At 45.3% G+C, this 19,344-nt stretch overlaps 1 protein-coding gene across 1 annotated transcript in view; it reads left to right on the top strand.

The window, feature by feature from the left end:
* Positions 1 to 18,474, top strand: part of TMEM108 (transmembrane protein 108) — a gene marked incomplete at both ends in the record, with an annotated part of 83,836 nt that extends 65,362 nt beyond the window's left edge. Inside the window, 2 exons of the mRNA XM_084221977.1 lie at positions 16,816 to 16,970; positions 18,352 to 18,474. Coding sequence (XP_084078103.1) covers positions 16,816 to 16,970; positions 18,352 to 18,474 — 278 coding nt within the window. The remainder of the gene's footprint in view (positions 1 to 16,815; positions 16,971 to 18,351) is intronic.
* Positions 18,475 to 19,344: the final 870 nt, after the last annotated feature.

The raw sequence follows: 19,344 nt of genomic DNA, 5'->3' as shown, positions 1-19,344 counted from the left end.
TATCAAACCTGTGAAGACAGAGTTTGTGTCACTGTGGGTGAAATATGCTTGTGATATATGCACCTGCCTACTCTCCTGATAGGGACTTTTGTCCCCAAAAATCAGCATTGGCATCACTGTCAGAGTCTCAATAGCTGCTAGTACTGCCACGTCTCAAACCTACTGTCACAACATCACTTCTTACAGATTTGGCCCCAGCATCAAAAAAGAAGTCTGGTGGTAACATACTTATTTCCAAGGCCTGGAAAAAAATCAGGATGTTCTCACCTGGTATGGTAAGAGAGAAGAAAGAACTGGCTTTTCTCTCTGGAAAAGTATTAGGATTTTATTTTGTGAGGAGCCCGTGTAACAAACTGCTTGGGCTGTTGCAGCATCCTTGGGTGCAACAAGAACTCTGAGTCAAAAACCCTCAAGAAGCCCCCAACTTGTTTCTCTCTTAACATTTTCCTGTGCCTTTTGAGGGATTGGTATTTTGCTGCCCAGGACACTTTTTTGTGCTCTCCAGGCAGCGGCATGTTTTTCCAGACAGCCAGCTGTGCCAAAGAGACAGAGAAAAACTAAAAAGAAAAAGTAAAATAGAAGAAACTGAAGAAGGGAGGCAGGATTATGACTTCAGTAATCACAGGATCTGTGAACTTCTTTATGGTTACGAGTTGAAATTGCCCATTCACCACTGAGGAGTGAAGAAATAAAATACAGAGTGAGCATTTTGATGCCAGGGAAGGAGAAGGAGAGAGGGTGATCACTATTTCATTCCCTGTATTTTCCTCTGACAGGAATATTAATATCATTAGAGATAATTGAATAAGTGGAAAGTCTGGTGGAGGTGCAGAAGCAGGAGGCAGATCTGTAAAATCCATCCCCACACAAAAAGCTAAGCACTGCTCTGGAGGGAGGGCACTCTGCCTTGGAATAGGGACTGAACAGCCTCACAAGGGCGTGCAGCTGGGGTGCTTGTTGCTGTTTTGTTCCCGGAAAACGAGAACTGCCAGCAATCCTCTGGCATCTGAATAGACTCGTGTCAGACACACTGTATCTGGACTTGATGGGAAACCAAGCTGGAATACCAAGCAGCCCTTCGATCTGCTGGCAGAGAGGGGGACTGGCTCAGGCAGTGATCTTGCCGTGCAGTTGCAAAGGTACTCCATAAAGGAGTGAGCCCTCTCGCTGCACAGCCCTGCAAGACACGCCTGCCTGGGCTGTCTCTGTCCTCATTCCTTCAAACCACTTCCAACAATAACAGCAACTCCTGCCTGCAACTGCCTCATTAGAGAGATGTATTTTTCCTTTTTCCACTGAGAGATGAAGCTTCCAAATCCTTGTGATGTGAGCAGGTGAGGATGTCTGCTGACAAGTCCAAATGATATTTTCAGGTAAGTGCTTACCTTGAACGAGCAGCTAGAGTCAGGCTCTTTCTTTTATTACCCTCCTCTCAGTAATTACTGTTGCCCTGATTGTCAGTAAGCCTTTTCACAAGCTTGAACAGCTCCAATATCTGTATATATTTAGCTGAGTCGGGGGTCTAAATAATTTCTAAAGCACCTATCCCTGTAGTGTCTGTGAGTCTCTAGTGCAGTGTTAGAACGAATTGGGAACTGCTTGCTCTGTGACTGCACGACACTGTTCTTTTTGTAGCACCTATTGTTTAACTCTCCGGAGGGCCAGAAATTAATTTTGATTCCCAGGCTCACTCTCTCAAAGTCTGTGGTGTAAGTGCATTTTAAAGCAGTGATAGTGGTCTGCAATGGTTTTGTACCTTTAAATGTTTTGTACCGCGACTTCTTGCCACATGAAAACCATAACTGCTGGTACTGTTGTTGCACAGGGAGTGTCAGCAAGAGCTGCCTAATTTGTGTTTGTACATGTGATTTCCAGAGCTTCTGCTGATGCTGTTCAGTGTTACTGTAAATAGAGCTGTTACTCTGTGTGTCTCATTCCCTGCATCTTACCAAATGCTTGTGTGCTGAATTTCAGGTTGATCACTCATCTAATACCAGGGAAAACAGGGAATAATAACTTGTAAGTTAATATCTGGGATTTCTGGCATGACAGATAGACTTTCAGAGAAGAGAAATTTTCTATGCAGAGTAATCTACTTTTTTTTTCCCCTCAGTTCTGCAGCCAATCACAGAGATTAAATTTGCTTAACTCTTTGTTTGTACAAAGGCTGTTTTATTGTGAGTGAAAATTGTATTGCTTAGAGAGACCACAAAGAAATGACTGTAACAGAAGTAATAATACACACTTTGTAGACAGTTTCCACCTATTAAAAATTTATTTTGCTCCCTGTAACATTTTAGGTTTGTTGAGGGACACATGAGAAGTTACTAATGTTGAGAAGAAAGCTTTTGTTGCAAAAAAGCTTTTGTTGCTTTTTGTTGTTGTTGTTTGAAGAGGTTTTGTACAATCTTCTCTTGCTATTCCTAAGTCCAGACAGGAGCAGGGAGAGGCTTCAGCCTCCCTCTCTGTGGCCATGTGCACCCAAGCCCTGGGTCTGTAGATAATGGGTCCTTTGTAGGACAGCTCCCGTTGCTTTCCTTGCCCACGGCAGTCTGAAATAATGAGTCCGGCAGTAGGTCTCTGCACAAAAAGCTCTTCCTGACTTCCTAGAGCAAAAATGTTTGCCAAGTACTGCTCAGGCTGGCTCTGTTTGTCTTGCTGCAAGGTCCGAGGTAGCAGAGGCCGGAAAGGGTCAAACACCAGACTGAGCTCGTCGTGCATTTTCATTTGCTGTAGAAAATGTAAATGTGCAGCTCAAAAGTTTCCACTGTATCTCTGGCAATTAGGACTTGATCCAAACCTCGCTAAAGTCATTGGGAACCTTTCCACGGGCTTTAGAACGGGAGTTACATAAGTTTGTGTTGTTCAAAGGGGGTGCCCCCGGGAGGCTGAACGCATGAGCTGACTCGACAGCCACATGCCTGCTCTGCCCTGTCCTGCAAAAAGGCTGTTCTCGAAGTGCCCGTGCAGGGTCCCGTGCAGCACCAGGCAGTATTAACTCCTGAGTGAAAAAACCTTCTAATGCTGTCCTGGGCCAGGACACTGGCTGCTTGTGGAGCCTCCCAAAGTCCAGAGATAAAACAAAGAACATAAGCTTATTTTTGAATTGCTTATTTTTTCTCTTAAGGAGGGACACAGTTCTGTCGCTTGTGTGCAAATAAAAGGGTCACAAGGAAGTTTCCAAGTGGTAGAACCCTGAGGATTTCATAGTCTAGGAAAGCGAGGTGCTCCTAACCCCAGACTTTTCTGAGTCTCATTGAAGATGTAAACCACAGTCTTTCAAAGCATTGCTGTAAAGGAACAGCTTCATTTCTTTCACATACTCAACTCTACACACCATTTCCAGGCTCCTCATGCAAGTGTACAGTGGGAAGAGGCACTGCAGGGAGATCCTGTTGAAATTTGAGCCATTGCACCGTGTGGTCAGGAAGAAGTTTTTATGGCTAAATGCACATCCACACCCTCTGTGTACATTCTGCTGTCACTCTGCTGTGTTTCATCCTTGAGTTAATTCATTTTGTACCTAATATGCCCTTCCTGGTGCACTGTGCACTATGCAAGACCACAGTTCACACAACAGAGATGTCAGGTCAATCAGCCTTCTTATTAGGGTTGAATGGATTCAATGTAACCATAAAATTAGGTTCCAAAAGCATGAATTTGACACATAACATTTAAAACACAAACCAGTTTGATCTCTTCTGACCCTGAGCTCTTGTGCCTTAGAAACAGCCCCTTATGAAAAACTTAATGGTGTGAGCTGACCTTTGAAAATATTATTATTTGCTATGATGTGCATGCATCAGTCTGTATTACTGTGGTGCCAGCAGATCATAAGGACTGCCAGTCCTTACTCAAAGGGCTCACGCTCTAAGTAAAATCAGCTCCAAGAGCCTTAGGTGGCCAAAAATGAAGGTAAAGACTGAAGGACTGCACTTTGAACATTTGCTATCTCACCTGGATTATCAAAGTTTGGCAAGGAGAACTTGATAGAGCCAGAAGGCTTCCTTTCAGTGGTAGTAGAATTAAAGGTAAGCTGAGGCACCAGGGGACAACTGGCATTGTGCCCACCATGGTCCTTCACTTCCTACGGGTGCATTTGTGAAGCACAGGGGGAAGGAAAAGAAATAATGTCACAGCTGCTGGATAAGTCCATTTCTGGGACAAATGCCTCCTGTACAGAAATTTAGAATATCATTTTCCCAGGCTTAAGCCAAAGTTGCCAATAAGGGCGGTCCAGTATCAGGGAATTCAGTAAGAGCCCCACTTTGTAAGACTTTGCCTAGTCTCAATGATAGAAAAGTAAGTGTGAGCTCTGGGCAATCAAGTCTCTGCAAATCCAGACAGAGCATGCTTGGGTGATGATGCAGAGCATCTAAAAATACCAATTCCAGCTTTACTTCTGCTTTCCAGCAAATTAATTCTACTTAAAAGGGCCAACAAAATCCACTGTGAAGTCCTTATCATCAGCTGTTTCTCTCTAAATATACAGCACTGGCTATTTTTACAATGATCTGCTAAGCTGAATATTTTTCCAGTAGTTAAGGGCACAGATTAGCTCTGGTGGTTACTGAAGGAATTACTGTGGGCCATCCAACCAGCAGAAAAAATGTCCTAAAAAGCTGTAGCTTATAGGGCCACAGTGACTCTGCAGAGGTTTTTAAAGCAAGAGTGGCAGATGAGCAAAACCTGACTGCCTCAACTTGGGATGGCCAAATGTCATGGGAGTCATTGTTTGTTGTCAGATAAATTACTTCTGATGTAGTGTTTCCTATAAATATTTATTCATAATTTACAAGCCACATAAAGGTACAAGCTAAATGCATCTGGTTTCCCATGCCTGATGTGTGGTGACCTGCTACCACAACTGACTGCCCCAGAGAGACTATAAATGTCTATAGGGGCAAGCCTCAATTTATCAGTATTTCAAGAAGTGGAGATGGATATTAGGTGGGTTTTCAGCAAAAGATCAGGGTTTCTAACCCCAGGGCATGATATGCAGAAAAGCTGACAGGTTCTTTATTCTTTCAGGAATATCCTGGAGAAAAAACATTGATCCAGTAGTGATGGGGGTTTTGTGTGTGAGAGGTGTGAGAGAAGGCAGTTACACAAAGAACATCCAAAAATTTTAATAGGCATTACAAGCATTATAATCTAGTATCTCATAATAATCTGCCAACGCACTTTATCTTGTGTGCTCAGAACAGCAGGCCCAAAGTTTCCTGGACCATTATCTCCACACACCAAATCCAAAATAAATCGTCATCCTTTCCTCTCTGAGTTTGTTCTGTGGCAGCAACTTGTCTTGGCATGAAATATTAGCCATATGGACACTAGAATATCTGCTTTGACCTTGACCTCAGAATAAGCACTGCCAAATATGTGAGGATAACTCCTGCCTTTTATTTCCAAGAGTGATGCTCCATGGGTACAGCCCGACCTGCTCTCCTGGTTGCATCTCAGTGTAGAGAATTCATGGGTTTTCATTTGAATAGGTGTTCTGCTAAGACCATATTGTCTGTGGCTGTCTGGGAACTGGGAAGCAGTATCCCAGATGATGGTTTATTTGGCAGAGATATTTATTCCAGAAATCAAAAAAAAGAAAGCTAATTTTAGCATCAGGCAGTGGAAAGTGTATTACTTGTAATTGGCTCTCACCATGTTATTTAGTCAGTGTTTTCATCTTCTGGATACTCTTCCAAGTAACAGGAGGCTGCTGGGGGCAAGATGAGCTGAATTTTTTTGGTTGCAGAGCTCTGCGCTTCTCTGGTTCAGAAATGATGGGTAGTGATGACAGTAGAACATTTAGCTGGGTAAGAGGAACAGATACTGCTCCTTTGGTGAGTTTTTGCTACATGTATTGCAATGATCATGCATGGGTGTGAATGATATTTAGGATTCAGAATAAACTCATTTCATCACATTTGCATTTGCCCAGCATGAAACAGAATCAAGGCCAGCAGACACCTAATCAGAGATCTTCTTTCATTTTCCCGAGTCCCTGTCTTCCTCTGGCCCATAACAGACAGTCCCAAAGAGTGTAGAACTAAATGGCATAACAACACTCATGGAGAAAGCTGGCCGACTAGGAAGGGTAGAGCAGGGGGCAGGAAGGCCCTCCACCCAGTTGATCATCACCCAGTTTGGAGACTGCAGTTTTGATGAACTCATCTCCCTGATTCCTTAAGACCATGACAACATTTTTCACCTCGATGCTGCTGGTTGAAATCCACACTAGCACAGTGCTAATGGTGCCATCTGATGATGCTCAGTGGACTGTGTGAAATGGATTTATTCCATGTGCTTCCTGGTAGGCAGAGATCCACATTACACTCGACAGCTTCAACATATGGAAATGGTGACATGTGATTGATGTGGTCCCTGCAGGTCACGCTAACTCAGGGCGTATTAGCCCTGCATCCCGGGGAGGCTTATGCTACTGCAGCTGCCCACCTCCATTATCTGAACTAGGAATAAATGAAAGAATTGATGTTCCCAGCGGTGTGGATCTGGCACCTCGTGAAATTATGTGCAGCGCTGAGGGAGGTGGGAGGCAAAATTCACACAATTCAACCCCACAGCACATGTGAGCACAGAACAGGTTACAACCAAACTTTGGTTATGGGTGCAAAGGGCAGTTGTGTCAGATCACAATAATCACAGTTTTTTAAAATGGCTGGGATAGCTATGTTTTCTTGTTGATTTTTGACAATTGGAGTGACTAGATTTTCCAAAGTCACTAAGTAAAGCACAGCACATATAACCCAGGTAGCCCTCTTATCAGACATCCCTTCTTGACCTAATTTTCAGCAAGGCCTAAGCAGCTGCTCTTTCAAAAAACAGATTGCTTAATGGCAGCCAAGACTGGAGGCAGCCAAATTTAGGATTTTGCAGCCAAAGGAGTGAGCAGACTAAGGTTTCTCATAATGATATGGACATTCATCTGGACACCTCCTGGATGCCATGAAAATGAGGACGTCTGTTGTTTCTGCCCCTGAAATGTAGGATGCTTTTTAGCTTCTCCAGGGAAATCACCTGCCTATGGCATTTAAAAGCTTCACATGAGTCAATACTGCAAGGTCCTCTCTTTCTTTGCAACAGAAATTCCCTGTAATCTTGCTCATCGCTCTCATGACCATGGGGTCACCACAGCTCCTGCAGATTTGCCTTTCTCTTTCTAATTTCACAGAGAAGCAGACAAAGTTGGATGTTAACTCTTCTGTCCTTCTGCAGAACATGGAAGGTATTCCTTCCTGCCAGATACACAAGCCACGCTGTCCCCATCCACCTCTTCCTCCCCAGGATCTCACCCTCTTTTGTGTTTTTTCCTCAGGTGTTCTACTGATCTTGGCACTGACAGAAGAGCTGGTGTTTTCTGTTCAGGTATTGTCTCCCACTGTCTCCTCCTCTCAGGGCTTCCCGATGAACACTACAACCGTCACAGCCATGGGAACAACACCTCACCACAAAAACCACCACACGGCAGAGCCCCTTCCCACATCTGCTCAAGCCATGTCCCAGCCCATCAGCCTGATGGAGAAGGCCCCTTCCACCGGGCAAGAGCAAGAGAGTGGCCCTCGCATCGGCGAGAAGGAAACTCACCGTTTGTACAACCAGAGTGCTTTGTACTCAGGACAGTCTCGCCCCAAGGGGAAAATATTCCAGGTTTTCAAAGGCAACTTCTCAGAGTCGACAGAGCCTTACCTAAAGACGACCCTGCACTCTCCCTTCCCTACCCTGAGGAGCCCTTTCACAGACCACCCGTTTCAGTCCCAGACCGCAGCATCCAGCGATCCAAATGGAATGGGGCTGGCAAGAACTACACACTCAGACCCTTCTCCCCACCACACCACCTCGGGAAGCCTTAGGGAAGCAGAGCGAGGGGATGGGACCGAGGTAGTAGTGCAGGAGGCAGATTTTGCCACCACAACTGCTGGACCATCAACTGATCCCGAAGCAGTGTCGGTGCCTTTTAAACCCACCCGCTATGGCATGTGGGATATGCTGAGCAAAAACAACTCTTGGGTAACCTTGAATCTCAGTACAAATGTCCCTCTGTTTGCTGGCTCTGGATCTGCTACAGCAGCAGCTGGTCACTCAGTGCAGACCGGTTTTGATGTCAGCATCTCGTCCTCGGCAGCGGGAGACCCCGAGGGACTGACTCCGACGCAGCACGGCGCGGTGACCAACGCCACGGCGCCGGGCAGCGCTCTCTCCTCAGTGCCTGCCACCAGGTTGTCCAGCTCCACCTCCACAGCTGGCTCCACCGCCACCGGGAACTTCCTGAACAGACTGGTTCCTGCCGGGACCTGGAAACCAGGTGTGCAAGGAAACGTTTCCCATGTCACCGAGGGGGACAAGCCCCAGCACAGAGCAACCATCTGTCTCAGCAAGATGGACATTGCCTGGATCATTCTGGCTATCAGCGTCCCTATATCCTCATGTTGTAAGTAAATTGTCACTTTATTTCGCTTTCTCTTTCCTTAATATTCAGATTTTGGCCCACAATTCAAGGACTAGCTGGAGACCTAACAGAGGCAGGTCAGCTTGGGATGGGTGAGATGTGCGGGCATCACATTGACTGACCAGTGTTTAACTTCAAAATCCAGGACTAAAATGTTACAGTCAAAGCATACTCACTCTATTGCTGTTAAAAATCTTATGGGGTAACTCTCCACTTGAGGGTGTAACACTAGCCTGAACAGCTCTAGAATGTCAAGCAGCTTTACTCCAAAGTGTTAAGACAGCGATCAAAAACTTGATCAAAGACAGTGATTCTTTTAGACAGCAATTCTTTTATCTAGGAACTAGTATTTGCTGCCCTGAAATTGGAGTTTGAAAGCCCACTGCTAACCTAAAGGATTAGTAACATCTGTAATGACCAATAATTCAGGAAACACCCGTTTTCCAGTGCAATAAAATATTTCATTGCAGGTAGTGCATGAACAATGAGGTTTTAAAATCTGATAACCAAAGTGCTGGTTTCCTCCATTTTAATTCCAATTTACAGTTGCCAAGGGAAGAGAAAGAGTTGGAAACCTTGGCCTTCAGATACCTGGAGTCAGCCACCTGCAGGACCGGGGCAGGTTGGGTTTCCAGAGCTGGCTCAGGGTCTTGTTGTTTGATTTCATTACAAAAAACACATGGGAAATTATGAGCAAGCTTGTGAGTGCTTGCCAGGATGTCCCGTGCCTAGCTGGGTTGTATCAGCTTGGTGGGACAACATATTCTCTGGGGTCTCCTTGTCATGGGGTGTGATTATTCTGATCTGTCTGGAGTGAAACAAAACCAAACATTTCCCAGCCTTTGCTGCCTGAGGAACCATAAAGGGGTAGCAGCCAACAGCCCTGAGTATTAATGCTGTTATTTACGGCTATGAGCTCTACTGAGGACAAGGCTAGGTGAGCTGCCTGAGCCAGTCTCACACACAGCTTTCTCCAGCCAAAAAGGACAGTGCTGCTCTCTCCTACTCTTTCTGACGTGCAGGTACCTGATCCTGCCCCTCTCCTTCTGCTTGGGCCTGACTTTTCACCTCCCCGAGACACTTTCAGATTGTTAAAGTGGCAAAAAAATACTCACTTTACTCTTTGGTACTTTCTGTCCACCCAGTGAGCTGAATCAGGTCCCCACAGAGTCAGATGAGACCCAGAAAGGATGAGGCTGCAGGAATGCAGACCTGGAGAGGGAACCATACTAATCCTTTCAGCAGCTGCAAATTATTGGATTGGGTCAGCATATTTGTTAGAGTCACACCTCTGGGACCATCAATTCTGCTATTGCCAACATGGTTAAAACCACAAGTGAGAATGAAGCTTAAGGCTAAAAGATGAGCAGTCAAAGAGAAACCAAAGCAGAATTTGCCTGTGCATTTCTGTGCAAGATGGAGAGGAGAAACTGGCACTTAGGAAGCATGTGGTCAGAAGCAGCAATATTTGATGATTTGATGAATATGCCTTGTCTGTCCATCAATAGAACTAGAGGATCAAATAAATTCTTCCAAGAGTTATGTTTTGGGCCAATATCCAGAAAGAAAGCTGAGCTGGATAGAAAGCATCTAAATATAAAATAAGAAATGTAAAACCATACAACACAAGCATGGGAGGTATAGCCAGTGGGTAAACTGGTCTGTGCGTGCAGAGCGCCATGTATGAGGTAAATAATAATAATAGTAGCAATAACAATAGTAAGAATAAAATGAGAAGTCTGATAGCAGGAGTGCTAACCCACTGTTCATTAAATAGAGGTGTTAGCACTTCTTTTCATTTGTGCCATGTGTTCATGTGACTGCCTATTCTGGTTCTTGTATTTATAAGCTACATTTTCAAAAAAAAAAAAAAAGTAAAATGCTATTTTGAAAGTTATCTGTATCAGCTCTAATACAACTGAGTGTTTAAATAATTCAAGTATTTAAGTTCTGCTTTCAAGACCAGATTCCTGAGGATGGCCTTCATTGGGATTCTCCTTTTAAAATCCGGGGATCCTCGGACGTATTTCAGAGCCGAAATGAACGGCAGGCAGGCATTTAAATGGTATTTTTGGGGGGCGATCCGGCTTTAGCCGTAGGAAGTCGATTCCATCCCGAGGTTTGGCTGCGTAAGGCGCGCCGCACACGGGCGGGACGCGGTGCGGTGCGAGGCGCAGGGGCTGCGCGGTGCGCGGTGCGAAGGGGACTGCCGCCACCTCCCGGCACAAGCGCTGCAGAGGCACAGCCGGCCCGCGCCGGCACATCGCCTCTCCTCTGGCCTAGAGCCGGGAGAAGGATGAAGAACAGATATTTGGGGTTCATTTCATCTTCAAACAGCGAAGAAGTTTTCCAAGAGAGGCTCTCTCGGTTGTTGCGGGCACGGGTTGAGAAAAAAATATTGTCGTGCTCCTTCCTTGGGATGCTGAAAGGTTATAGAGGCACAATCCCCTGCTGTTAAATATCTGAGCTGCCTTAGGAGGGATCAAGCTGCAGGGGAAGTCACTGAGCCCTGTGGGCTGGTGGCTCTGTGCTCAGGCTGGCACCTTCAGCCCCAGGCAGAGAGACAGCCTCAAGGAAAGGAAGTTAGCCACACACCCTGGAAAAACATGGAAAGAGGTGAGGAGAGGCAACCCAGAGCCCGTGCATGAGGCTGCAGAGCTGCAGGAATCCAATTAACTCAGCTCCCTTGTCCTGCTAATGAGGGGTGCCCGGAGCCGAGCCAGCTCGCTGACCTCCTGTTTTCCCAGAGCCTTTGAAGAGCTGTGCAGTGACCAGAGCATCTCTCCTCTGCCAGGAGCCCTTGTGTCTTTCCATATAATCTCTCCTCTGTGTGAGGAGTTGCAAGGAGGCTGGAAAAGCTTTCTTTGGAGGGCTTCTGGGCACAGCTTGCGCTACCCAAAAATCCTTGGAAGGGAAAGCATATCACGATACTGCAGAGATGTCTCTGTCCCTCTCTGATCCCTACATGCTGCTTGCTGTCGCACATCTAGTGACAGGCACCTGTTCCATGAAAACCTGTGGGCATTTGAGCTCCTGTAGCTGGGGAAGTGACTTGCTGGAGAGCAACCACAGGAGCCTTTGGCTCCTCAGCCCCACTGGAGGAAGTGCTTGGGATGCAGCACTTCTCCTCACAGAGGACAGACCCTGCTGGGGTTTCCTTGCTGGCCCGTCCCTGCTGTGGGGATTTGCACCAAAGAGCAGGAAGCAGCGGTGTTTGTTCAGCAGCACTGTGCCCTGACATCTGAGCCCACTGAGGACTGGCAGGTCCCACCAGCCAGTGCTGGTGCCACAGCTCAGGGGCTGTAACACCAGCCTGAAAATCTGTGCCCCAAGAACTCCCCTGCTTAAGTAAGACCTGGGATTTAGCCTCCCACCCTTACAATTCATTCTTCTTTACAGAGGCACAGATTTCTGAGTCCCACTGAAATCCCTGAAACTGCTAGCCAGAAGAGTAATGCTTCGAGTAGGAATGCACAAGCCATGTCTGCTGCATGAACCTAGGGAAATCATTTCACCTTTTGGCAGCTCAGTTTCATGGTATAAATAATGAGAGTAATGTTGCTAATGCCATAGGAGGGCTGCAGAAAGGAAGGATTCTGTATCATTCCCTTTCCCAAAATAGCAAAATCATATTTAACAGTGATGTCATTATTTTCTTCATGTCACAGTTTGAGTTGGGTTTGCAGTGTCCTTCAGGCAGCCTTGAACATTTTTGTGCACGTGCTGTTGTACATGTGTAGGTGCCTCTCTCTGCAGTGCAGAACAAGAACGATCTGAGCTCATTTTAAAACTCACTGTTCCAGTCCTTGGGCTCCTGGTCCTTGCGTCACTGTAACTACAGAAGGACACAATAAAATGTGGAAGAACAGGAACTTGCAAATCAGATGCACAGGAGTCAATTTATGCAGTCAGTTCTGCTGACACAGGAGAACATGAGAGGAAGACTGAGCCTCTCAACACAGGCATCAGCAGAACTCAGAGAATATGTGAAGATTGCCTTGGGCCTAACCTCACTTAGCTCACATTTCATGCACTGGAACGCTTTCCAAAATTACCTCGCTCACCTTCTCCATCACAAAACCTATGCTTGCTTTCCAGTCTGCAGCAAGAGAGATCCCAAGCCCTGAGCCTAATCCCCAGGTGTGAACTCAGGCTAAGCTGTAGGGACTCCTGTCTCTGGATGTAAACAGCTGTAATCAATAACCAAATCCACCGTGATTATCACAGCAAAGTATGTGCTGCTACATATAGGAAACCAGGGAAATAGAAACACAGAAAAGGCAGTTTTGCCATTGAGGGAAGGGTTGTTTAAAGTTAGATTATGTTGTGATCTGCAGGCATAGGGAGAAGTAAATGAAGATCCTTCACCCTGAATATTGCATGACTTTTAAGTACTTGCAATTTCAGGTCTGTTAACGCTGTGTTTTGTGTGGGGGTTGGAAAATGGGGGAAGGGAATATGCAGCTGCGTAAGATTGGTAAAATATTTTAGTGAGTTGAAGGGAAAGACTGTCAAAAATTGTAAGGAATTGGTATGATCTCATTATACTGCATTAATGAAGCTGGATTGAATGTGGTATATAATCATAGCGGGTTAGATTTTTAAAAAGCATCAGAAGATTAGAAAAGAGACATGGAATGAGGAGTGTAGAAATGCAACATAATTCCATTTGTGCCATGATGTACCAAAAAAAGAGGCTGAAGTCTACATATATAGGAGAGATTTCTGACAGCATAATGGAAGTTTTTAATAGAAAAGGCAAAAGAACATGGAGGAGGTGATGGTTGAAGGTGAAGGTATTTACACAAGAGTAATGTAAGCATCTCCCCACAATGGAAATTAAAAATTGAAACAAAATTTGTGGGAATGGGTTGGACATCTGGTCACTCTATATCCTTATATAAAGCTGAATATTTTCCTATGAGATGTGCTATATCTTAAATACAAATTATGTTAAAGGTAACAGGTGAAAGTCTCCTGGTGTGCAGGTGCTAGATGGGTGACAGTAGGTGATGGACATGTTCCCACCTGCCTAGAATCTTGTAAATCTCTGAGAATCTTGTTTCTCCCATTTGTGGGATGGTTTATGTCCGGTGTCATAGGTGGGGGGACAGATAGTGCTGATGTAACTTGCCCTATGGCCAAAAAATGTCCAGTGTCAGAGCTGGAGCTCCTCAGCAGCTCAGCTCCTTAACATGTGAAGAGACATGGGTTAGAAATGCTTCCAGATTCTCTGAACTTCCAGAGACCCTGATATTTCCTAACATGTGTCACAGTCTCTGTACAAGGCTGTTGTACACAGTCTCTGTTCAGGCTGACACAGCAACAACAACCCTGACATGCCCTCCTCATGGCACTCGCTCTTGACTTGAACACTGAGCAGGCAGAGGGAAGTTAGCTGAGATTTTCTGGCTCCCAGAAAGCAGCCAGAGGATTGCTTGAAAACCAGGGAAGAGTTAACCACATAATATGCCAGGATAGATAAGCGGGGTGGTGCAGCTGCTAGTTCTCTCTTCAACTCTGTGGTTGTCATTACTGCCCTTTGGTCCTCCCAAACCATCTCTGCCCTCTGTGTGTTTCATCCACCTAGTATGGCCTCCCTGGCCATCAGAGTTGTCTGTCTGGAAGAGTTTTTCTGTAATATATGTAATCCTAATTATGGGAACAAAAGGATATCTAGGAATATAAAAGCTGTACCCTGGTCCTAGTGTTCTGGAAGTGGGAGGTCCTATGTTGGCTACGTTAATTTCACTAAAATATGCCCCAAATATGGCATGTCATGTGCTGGATGTGGCGCTTAATGCTGTCGTTTAGTGGCAGATCTGGCAGTGTTAAGTTAATGATTGGGCTCAACATTCCTAAAGGTCTTTTCCAACCTAAATGATTTCATGATTCTGTGAAAAGGGCAGTTAATATAAGATGAAAAGGGACCAGCTCCATTCCAGCCCTGCTGTCCTCACTCACCCTCTTGAATGAGGTCTCCTCTGCTTTGAATTGGGGCAGCTTAGGTAGACATCCTTCTGCTGAAATACATATTTGTGGAAGCTCAGGAGCCCATTTTCCATGCTCTTCCATCCATTTTCTTGTGTGTGCACCACGGTTGGAGGCCAAGAGTGTAATTAAGAGAGGGCGAATTCTTGCTGTATGTATCTACAGATGGCAGGGCCATTTCCTGCTGAAAGAAGCTGGGATCTCTCAACTCAGTGTCACTGGCTTTCCAGCCCCTAAACCCCAAATATGATACTTCTCTGTCAGCAACCACAATATTTTATAAGCTGTAAAACTTCAGGCTTTCAGAAAAATTACTTGCACAGAGTTGACTTTACTGGGGCTCTCACATCCTCAGGCACCTTCAGAAACGCTCTGTGCCTTAGGGATGGCTCTCTTGTTGCTGGAGTACTGAAAAGCTCCAAGGACTGTTTGCTCTCACCAGCAGTGGTGAGGACTAAATGCAAGTCCTGCATCACTTTCTAATCTGCTCAAGCCTGCAGGCTGGGCTGGGACATGGGGAGGGCAGCAGCCAAAGTAGGGATAAAAGGTGCAGCCCTTCAGGAGGACAGGCATTTCCTCAGGCAGGGAGAGCAGTTCTGAGGGGGTTCTGCACCCCCATTCCACAGTTCTGCACCATGAGGTGCAGCAGCAGGATTCAGACTACCGGGCTGTCAGCAAATGAAGTTGTTAGTGACAGAACTGAAAGACATTGATTTTTTGTTTATTATTATTATTCTTAGTAGTTTATTCTCTTTTTTAAATAAAGCTCTAGCCTTGCACTTTTGTGTTGCTATTCTTATGTGGTAGATGGGATAAGGAATTAGATCCATGGCCCATAGGTAGCTGCAATGTCTGTCAAAACATACATAGCAGCAGTGATCTTTCTGCAGTCTTTTCTTTCCTCTGAGATATCATTCTAATACATAATTTTACTGTAGCTGAGGAAATAATACATTTTTCTTCTTCATGAATATTTTCTCCCTTCTCTTTTACCATGAGGGATTTAGAAAGGATAGAGGGAATTTACAGCAGGGCATTTCCTATTTCACAGGTACAAATCAGAGCAAGTACATATGCAGCTACCTGTCTGTATAAATCAGGTAGATTACAAACACAAGTGGCCAATGAATTCCACAGGTGTAAGGGGAGCAGACAGAGCTCACACATTACAGCTCTGAGCAAACCCTTGCACGTGTCCCAGCTTCTCCCTGAGCCAGGGCCGGTGGGAGCAGTAAATCTGCTGCTGTGGGTTTGCCTGTCTCTCCTAAAGTTGCCAAGATTACCCATATGAATGGCAACAGAGATGAATAAACTGAAAGCAATCCCAGAAAATAACACTCAGCCAGGTTTGTGTTCAGCTGCCTGCTGGGAGAGAATTACCTGGACATTTCTGGGGCCCAGGGATTCCTGTGGCCCTGGGACCAGACACATTCCTGAACATGAGGAGTTTCACTTGCTGGTCACTTTGTCTTGACTAGCTGCTCTACTTTAAGTTCAGATATTTCAGATTGTAAAAGTTTAAGTGTGCTCTGAAGGTGAGGGAAAAAAAAACCACTCTCAGACATTACCCAATGCCCAGACAAGTGTGGGGGAACAGGTTACTCTTATCAGTAGATTCCACATCCCACAGAGACAGGCAGTAAAACCCCAGCTGTGGCATTAACACTATCCTGGAAGTGTAAGGTGTGTGAGACTGGTGCCACAGAGGATCTCCACACCACCTTACCCTCCATCATCCTACTCAGGAGCCCATCTGTTCCTCTGGCTGGTTGTTGATGGTTGGAACATGGTCACAACACAAAATCCAAGTTACAAATGGCAGGCAACAGAGGCAGGGGTCAGTGGCACTTCAGGACAGAAGCTTTTGGTATTGAAGCCACACAACTGTGGTATTTATGAATTGGTTATTTGAAATAGGACAGGTATCTCTCCCTGCTCACCAGCTAATGTGCTGCAGCCTCTGAACACACCAGATGCAGAAAAGATCCCCACAGAAGCATCTTAGTCCCTGAGGAATGCCCTCTCTCCTAGAGGGTCTATAAATCCCTGCTTAGGTATTGCCATCAATTACAACAACAAAGGTTTTCATCAATCAGCCAGCCACATCTTGAAGATTATACACTCACATCAATAAGAAAGCAAAAACTGCATATTCTGCCAAGCCCAAAGCCTCAACTGCTTGGCCCAGATTGTGACATAATTGTGTAGGGTTTGTTAGCAGAGAGCTGGGACTGACAGACTGAAACATATGAAAGCAGGTCCCCAGCCCTCTCCTTAAGTAACAAAAAGTACAAGTCCATGGTACTGATGAGTCCTTATTGAAGGAAATAACCAGATTTTTGGCATGTTTCTCTTGACAGCAGTTCTGCTGACAGTCTGCTGCATGAGAAGGAAGAAGAAGACATCTAACCCAGAGAACAACCTGAGCTATTGGAATAATGCTATTACCATGGACTACTTCAACAGGCATGCTGTAGAGCTACCAAGAGAGATCCAGTCGCTGGAGACTTCAGAGGTACCTCACTTGCAGAACTGGTGTCTGAAAACTGTAACTGAAGCCATGCTGTGAGGAGGGGAGAGGAAGTCATATGAATAAAGCCTTGAAATCCCTACACATGGTTAGGGGAAACACCTTTTAGGGAAGGACTCACTCCTACACATGTATTAGTGGGATAAACATCTCAGCTAAACTGGATTGCCATCCTGTTCCCAGCCACTGCAGATGTGTTCTGAACTGCTGCGTGGTGATGGGTGTGAACCATCTCTTGGGGAATTTGTTCCTGGGTTTCTCTTCCTTGTGAGCCTGCAGCCAATGCCAGGCCATGCCATGATGGCTTAGGGAGAGCGCTTTGGGCTGGCTCATTACTGACAGTCAGCCTACTCTGCATGTGCCACACAGCATAAAAAATGGAGGCTGGTGGGAATTAATAAAAAAAAGAAATTTTGTGTGTTTATGTCTCAGCAGCTGCCTGTAACTTCTCAAATACCAGTTTGGGGAATGAGTGTTCCCACTACAAAAGTAATCAGAACATCAGTATGTAGGGGAGTGTGGTGGTGTGGTGTACACTCATCAGCCTTTACTTAAGGCATCTGACTGGTTTGGTAGGATTATTCACACATGAGCAGGTGATCCTACTGACAGAAATCTATTCCCTGGCCTCAGAGACAGAGAATAATTCAGTTTAGTTCAAAGATAATTAAAACCTAGAAACAGTGGAGAGTCTGAGTTTATGCTAAAACGATTTTCAGATCTGCTAGCTGACAAGCTTATGTGACTAAATTAAAAAAAAAGTTTAGAAAGGAACCTCTAAGATGTGATTAGACAGACAGTCACAGTCGCTTCATTAACCCCACTTTGCTGGCAATCATGTTGCTCAAGCTAAGGCAGGACCTGGTCTGGCTTGCCCAGAATCAAATGTCTGGCCTATTCACATACAGGATGGTTTCAAAAGATGAGTAATTTAAACCTGATCAGAATATGACTGAACTGGGGCATACTCAGGTGGACCCATATGTGTGGCTGTCTAACCATAAAAAGAAGTTGCAAATGCATCTTTGAGGAGTCAAGCCCAGCTGAGAGACAGGAAACACTTGCAATGAGTCAGTAAAGTGAAAAAAACAAAAAGAAAAAGAAATGTGAAAGCTCCAAAGAGATTGGAAGTTTGGTGCAGCTGACTTCTGGGTCCCCAGGCTGAGAAAGAATCAGCAGAGCCTCAGAGGAACTTTTCACTCACAGCTCCTCTGACAAAGGGAGAAACCAGCTCACCAAACCCGTCTCTCCAGAGTCAGGGCCACAACATTCAGGCACCTTTGGGGGATTGGGGGGAATGCTCTGTGTGCCCGTGGAGGTCTTGAAGGGTGTGAAGTGCTCCATCTGCCTCTTTGTTTCTCCCCAGGACCACCTGTCGGAGCCGCGCTCCCCGGCCAACGGCGACTACCGTGACAGCGGGATGGTCCTGGTGAACCCCTTCTGCCAGGAAACGCTGTTCGTGGGACACGAGCAAGTCTCTGAAATATGACCCCACAGCTGCCCCCCTGCTGCAGCTTCATCTCCAAATTATAAATAAATATATATATATTATAAATATAACCTTTGTGTAACCCCCAACTACAAGAAATGTTTTCAGCTTTTCTTTTGTCCCTCAGAATTGTCAGCCCCTTTTTTATAAGTGTGGTAAAACTTTACAGAACAAACTGTGGCTTTATAAAATAAAGGTATTTCTAAGCAAAACAGCTGTCAAGTGGACCGTATCCTTTCTGTGACTCCAGTACTGCCTGAGCACCAACTGGGGTGAGCCCTTTACTGTCCCACTTCCAGTCTGAGCTCCAAAACTCTTTTATATGAGCAAGGACAAGAATGGCTCATTTTTCCTGCATAAGTGTTTTAACCACACTGCACGTTGGACTTACAGCCACTACACTTCAGCCCAATACACCTGGAATTATTTCCTCAAGATCAAACAGCCTCAAAAGAAGGCATGTAGAGTGTTCCCTTCAGAGAAACAGAAAATTCCTTTCAAATTATCAAAAATCTTGCAACCTGGTGACTAGGGACTACCACCAATTGAATGCTGTGGCTTTGACCACAATTCCATTTCCCTACTGTTATATTAATCTTGTGTCTTTAGACTGCTGGTGCCACTGAATCTGGAGAATATCTCCTCTCTGGGACTTTCTTTTCCCCCTTAGGAAGGAAAACAGCATTTTGGAGCAAAATGGCAATTCTTTCCTACCCTGTTAAGTGCTAGATTGCAGACTCTAACAGTGTTAGGGGAATAGTAAGGGTGAAAAAAGCTTAAATGATGGATTAAAAATAGGTTGCTGCAAGGCAAGATTAATACATGGAATGTATTGGAACATGGAATGACTTGGCCCAGATCAATGCTCTC

The sequence above is a fragment of the Fringilla coelebs genome (genome assembly GCF_963513975.1).
Source record: "Fringilla coelebs genome assembly, chromosome: 1".
NCBI classification, from domain to species: Eukaryota; Metazoa; Chordata; class Aves; order Passeriformes; family Fringillidae; genus Fringilla; species Fringilla coelebs.
The sequence above is the reverse complement of the archived record's forward strand: the minus strand, read 5'-3'. Positions and strand labels throughout refer to the sequence as shown.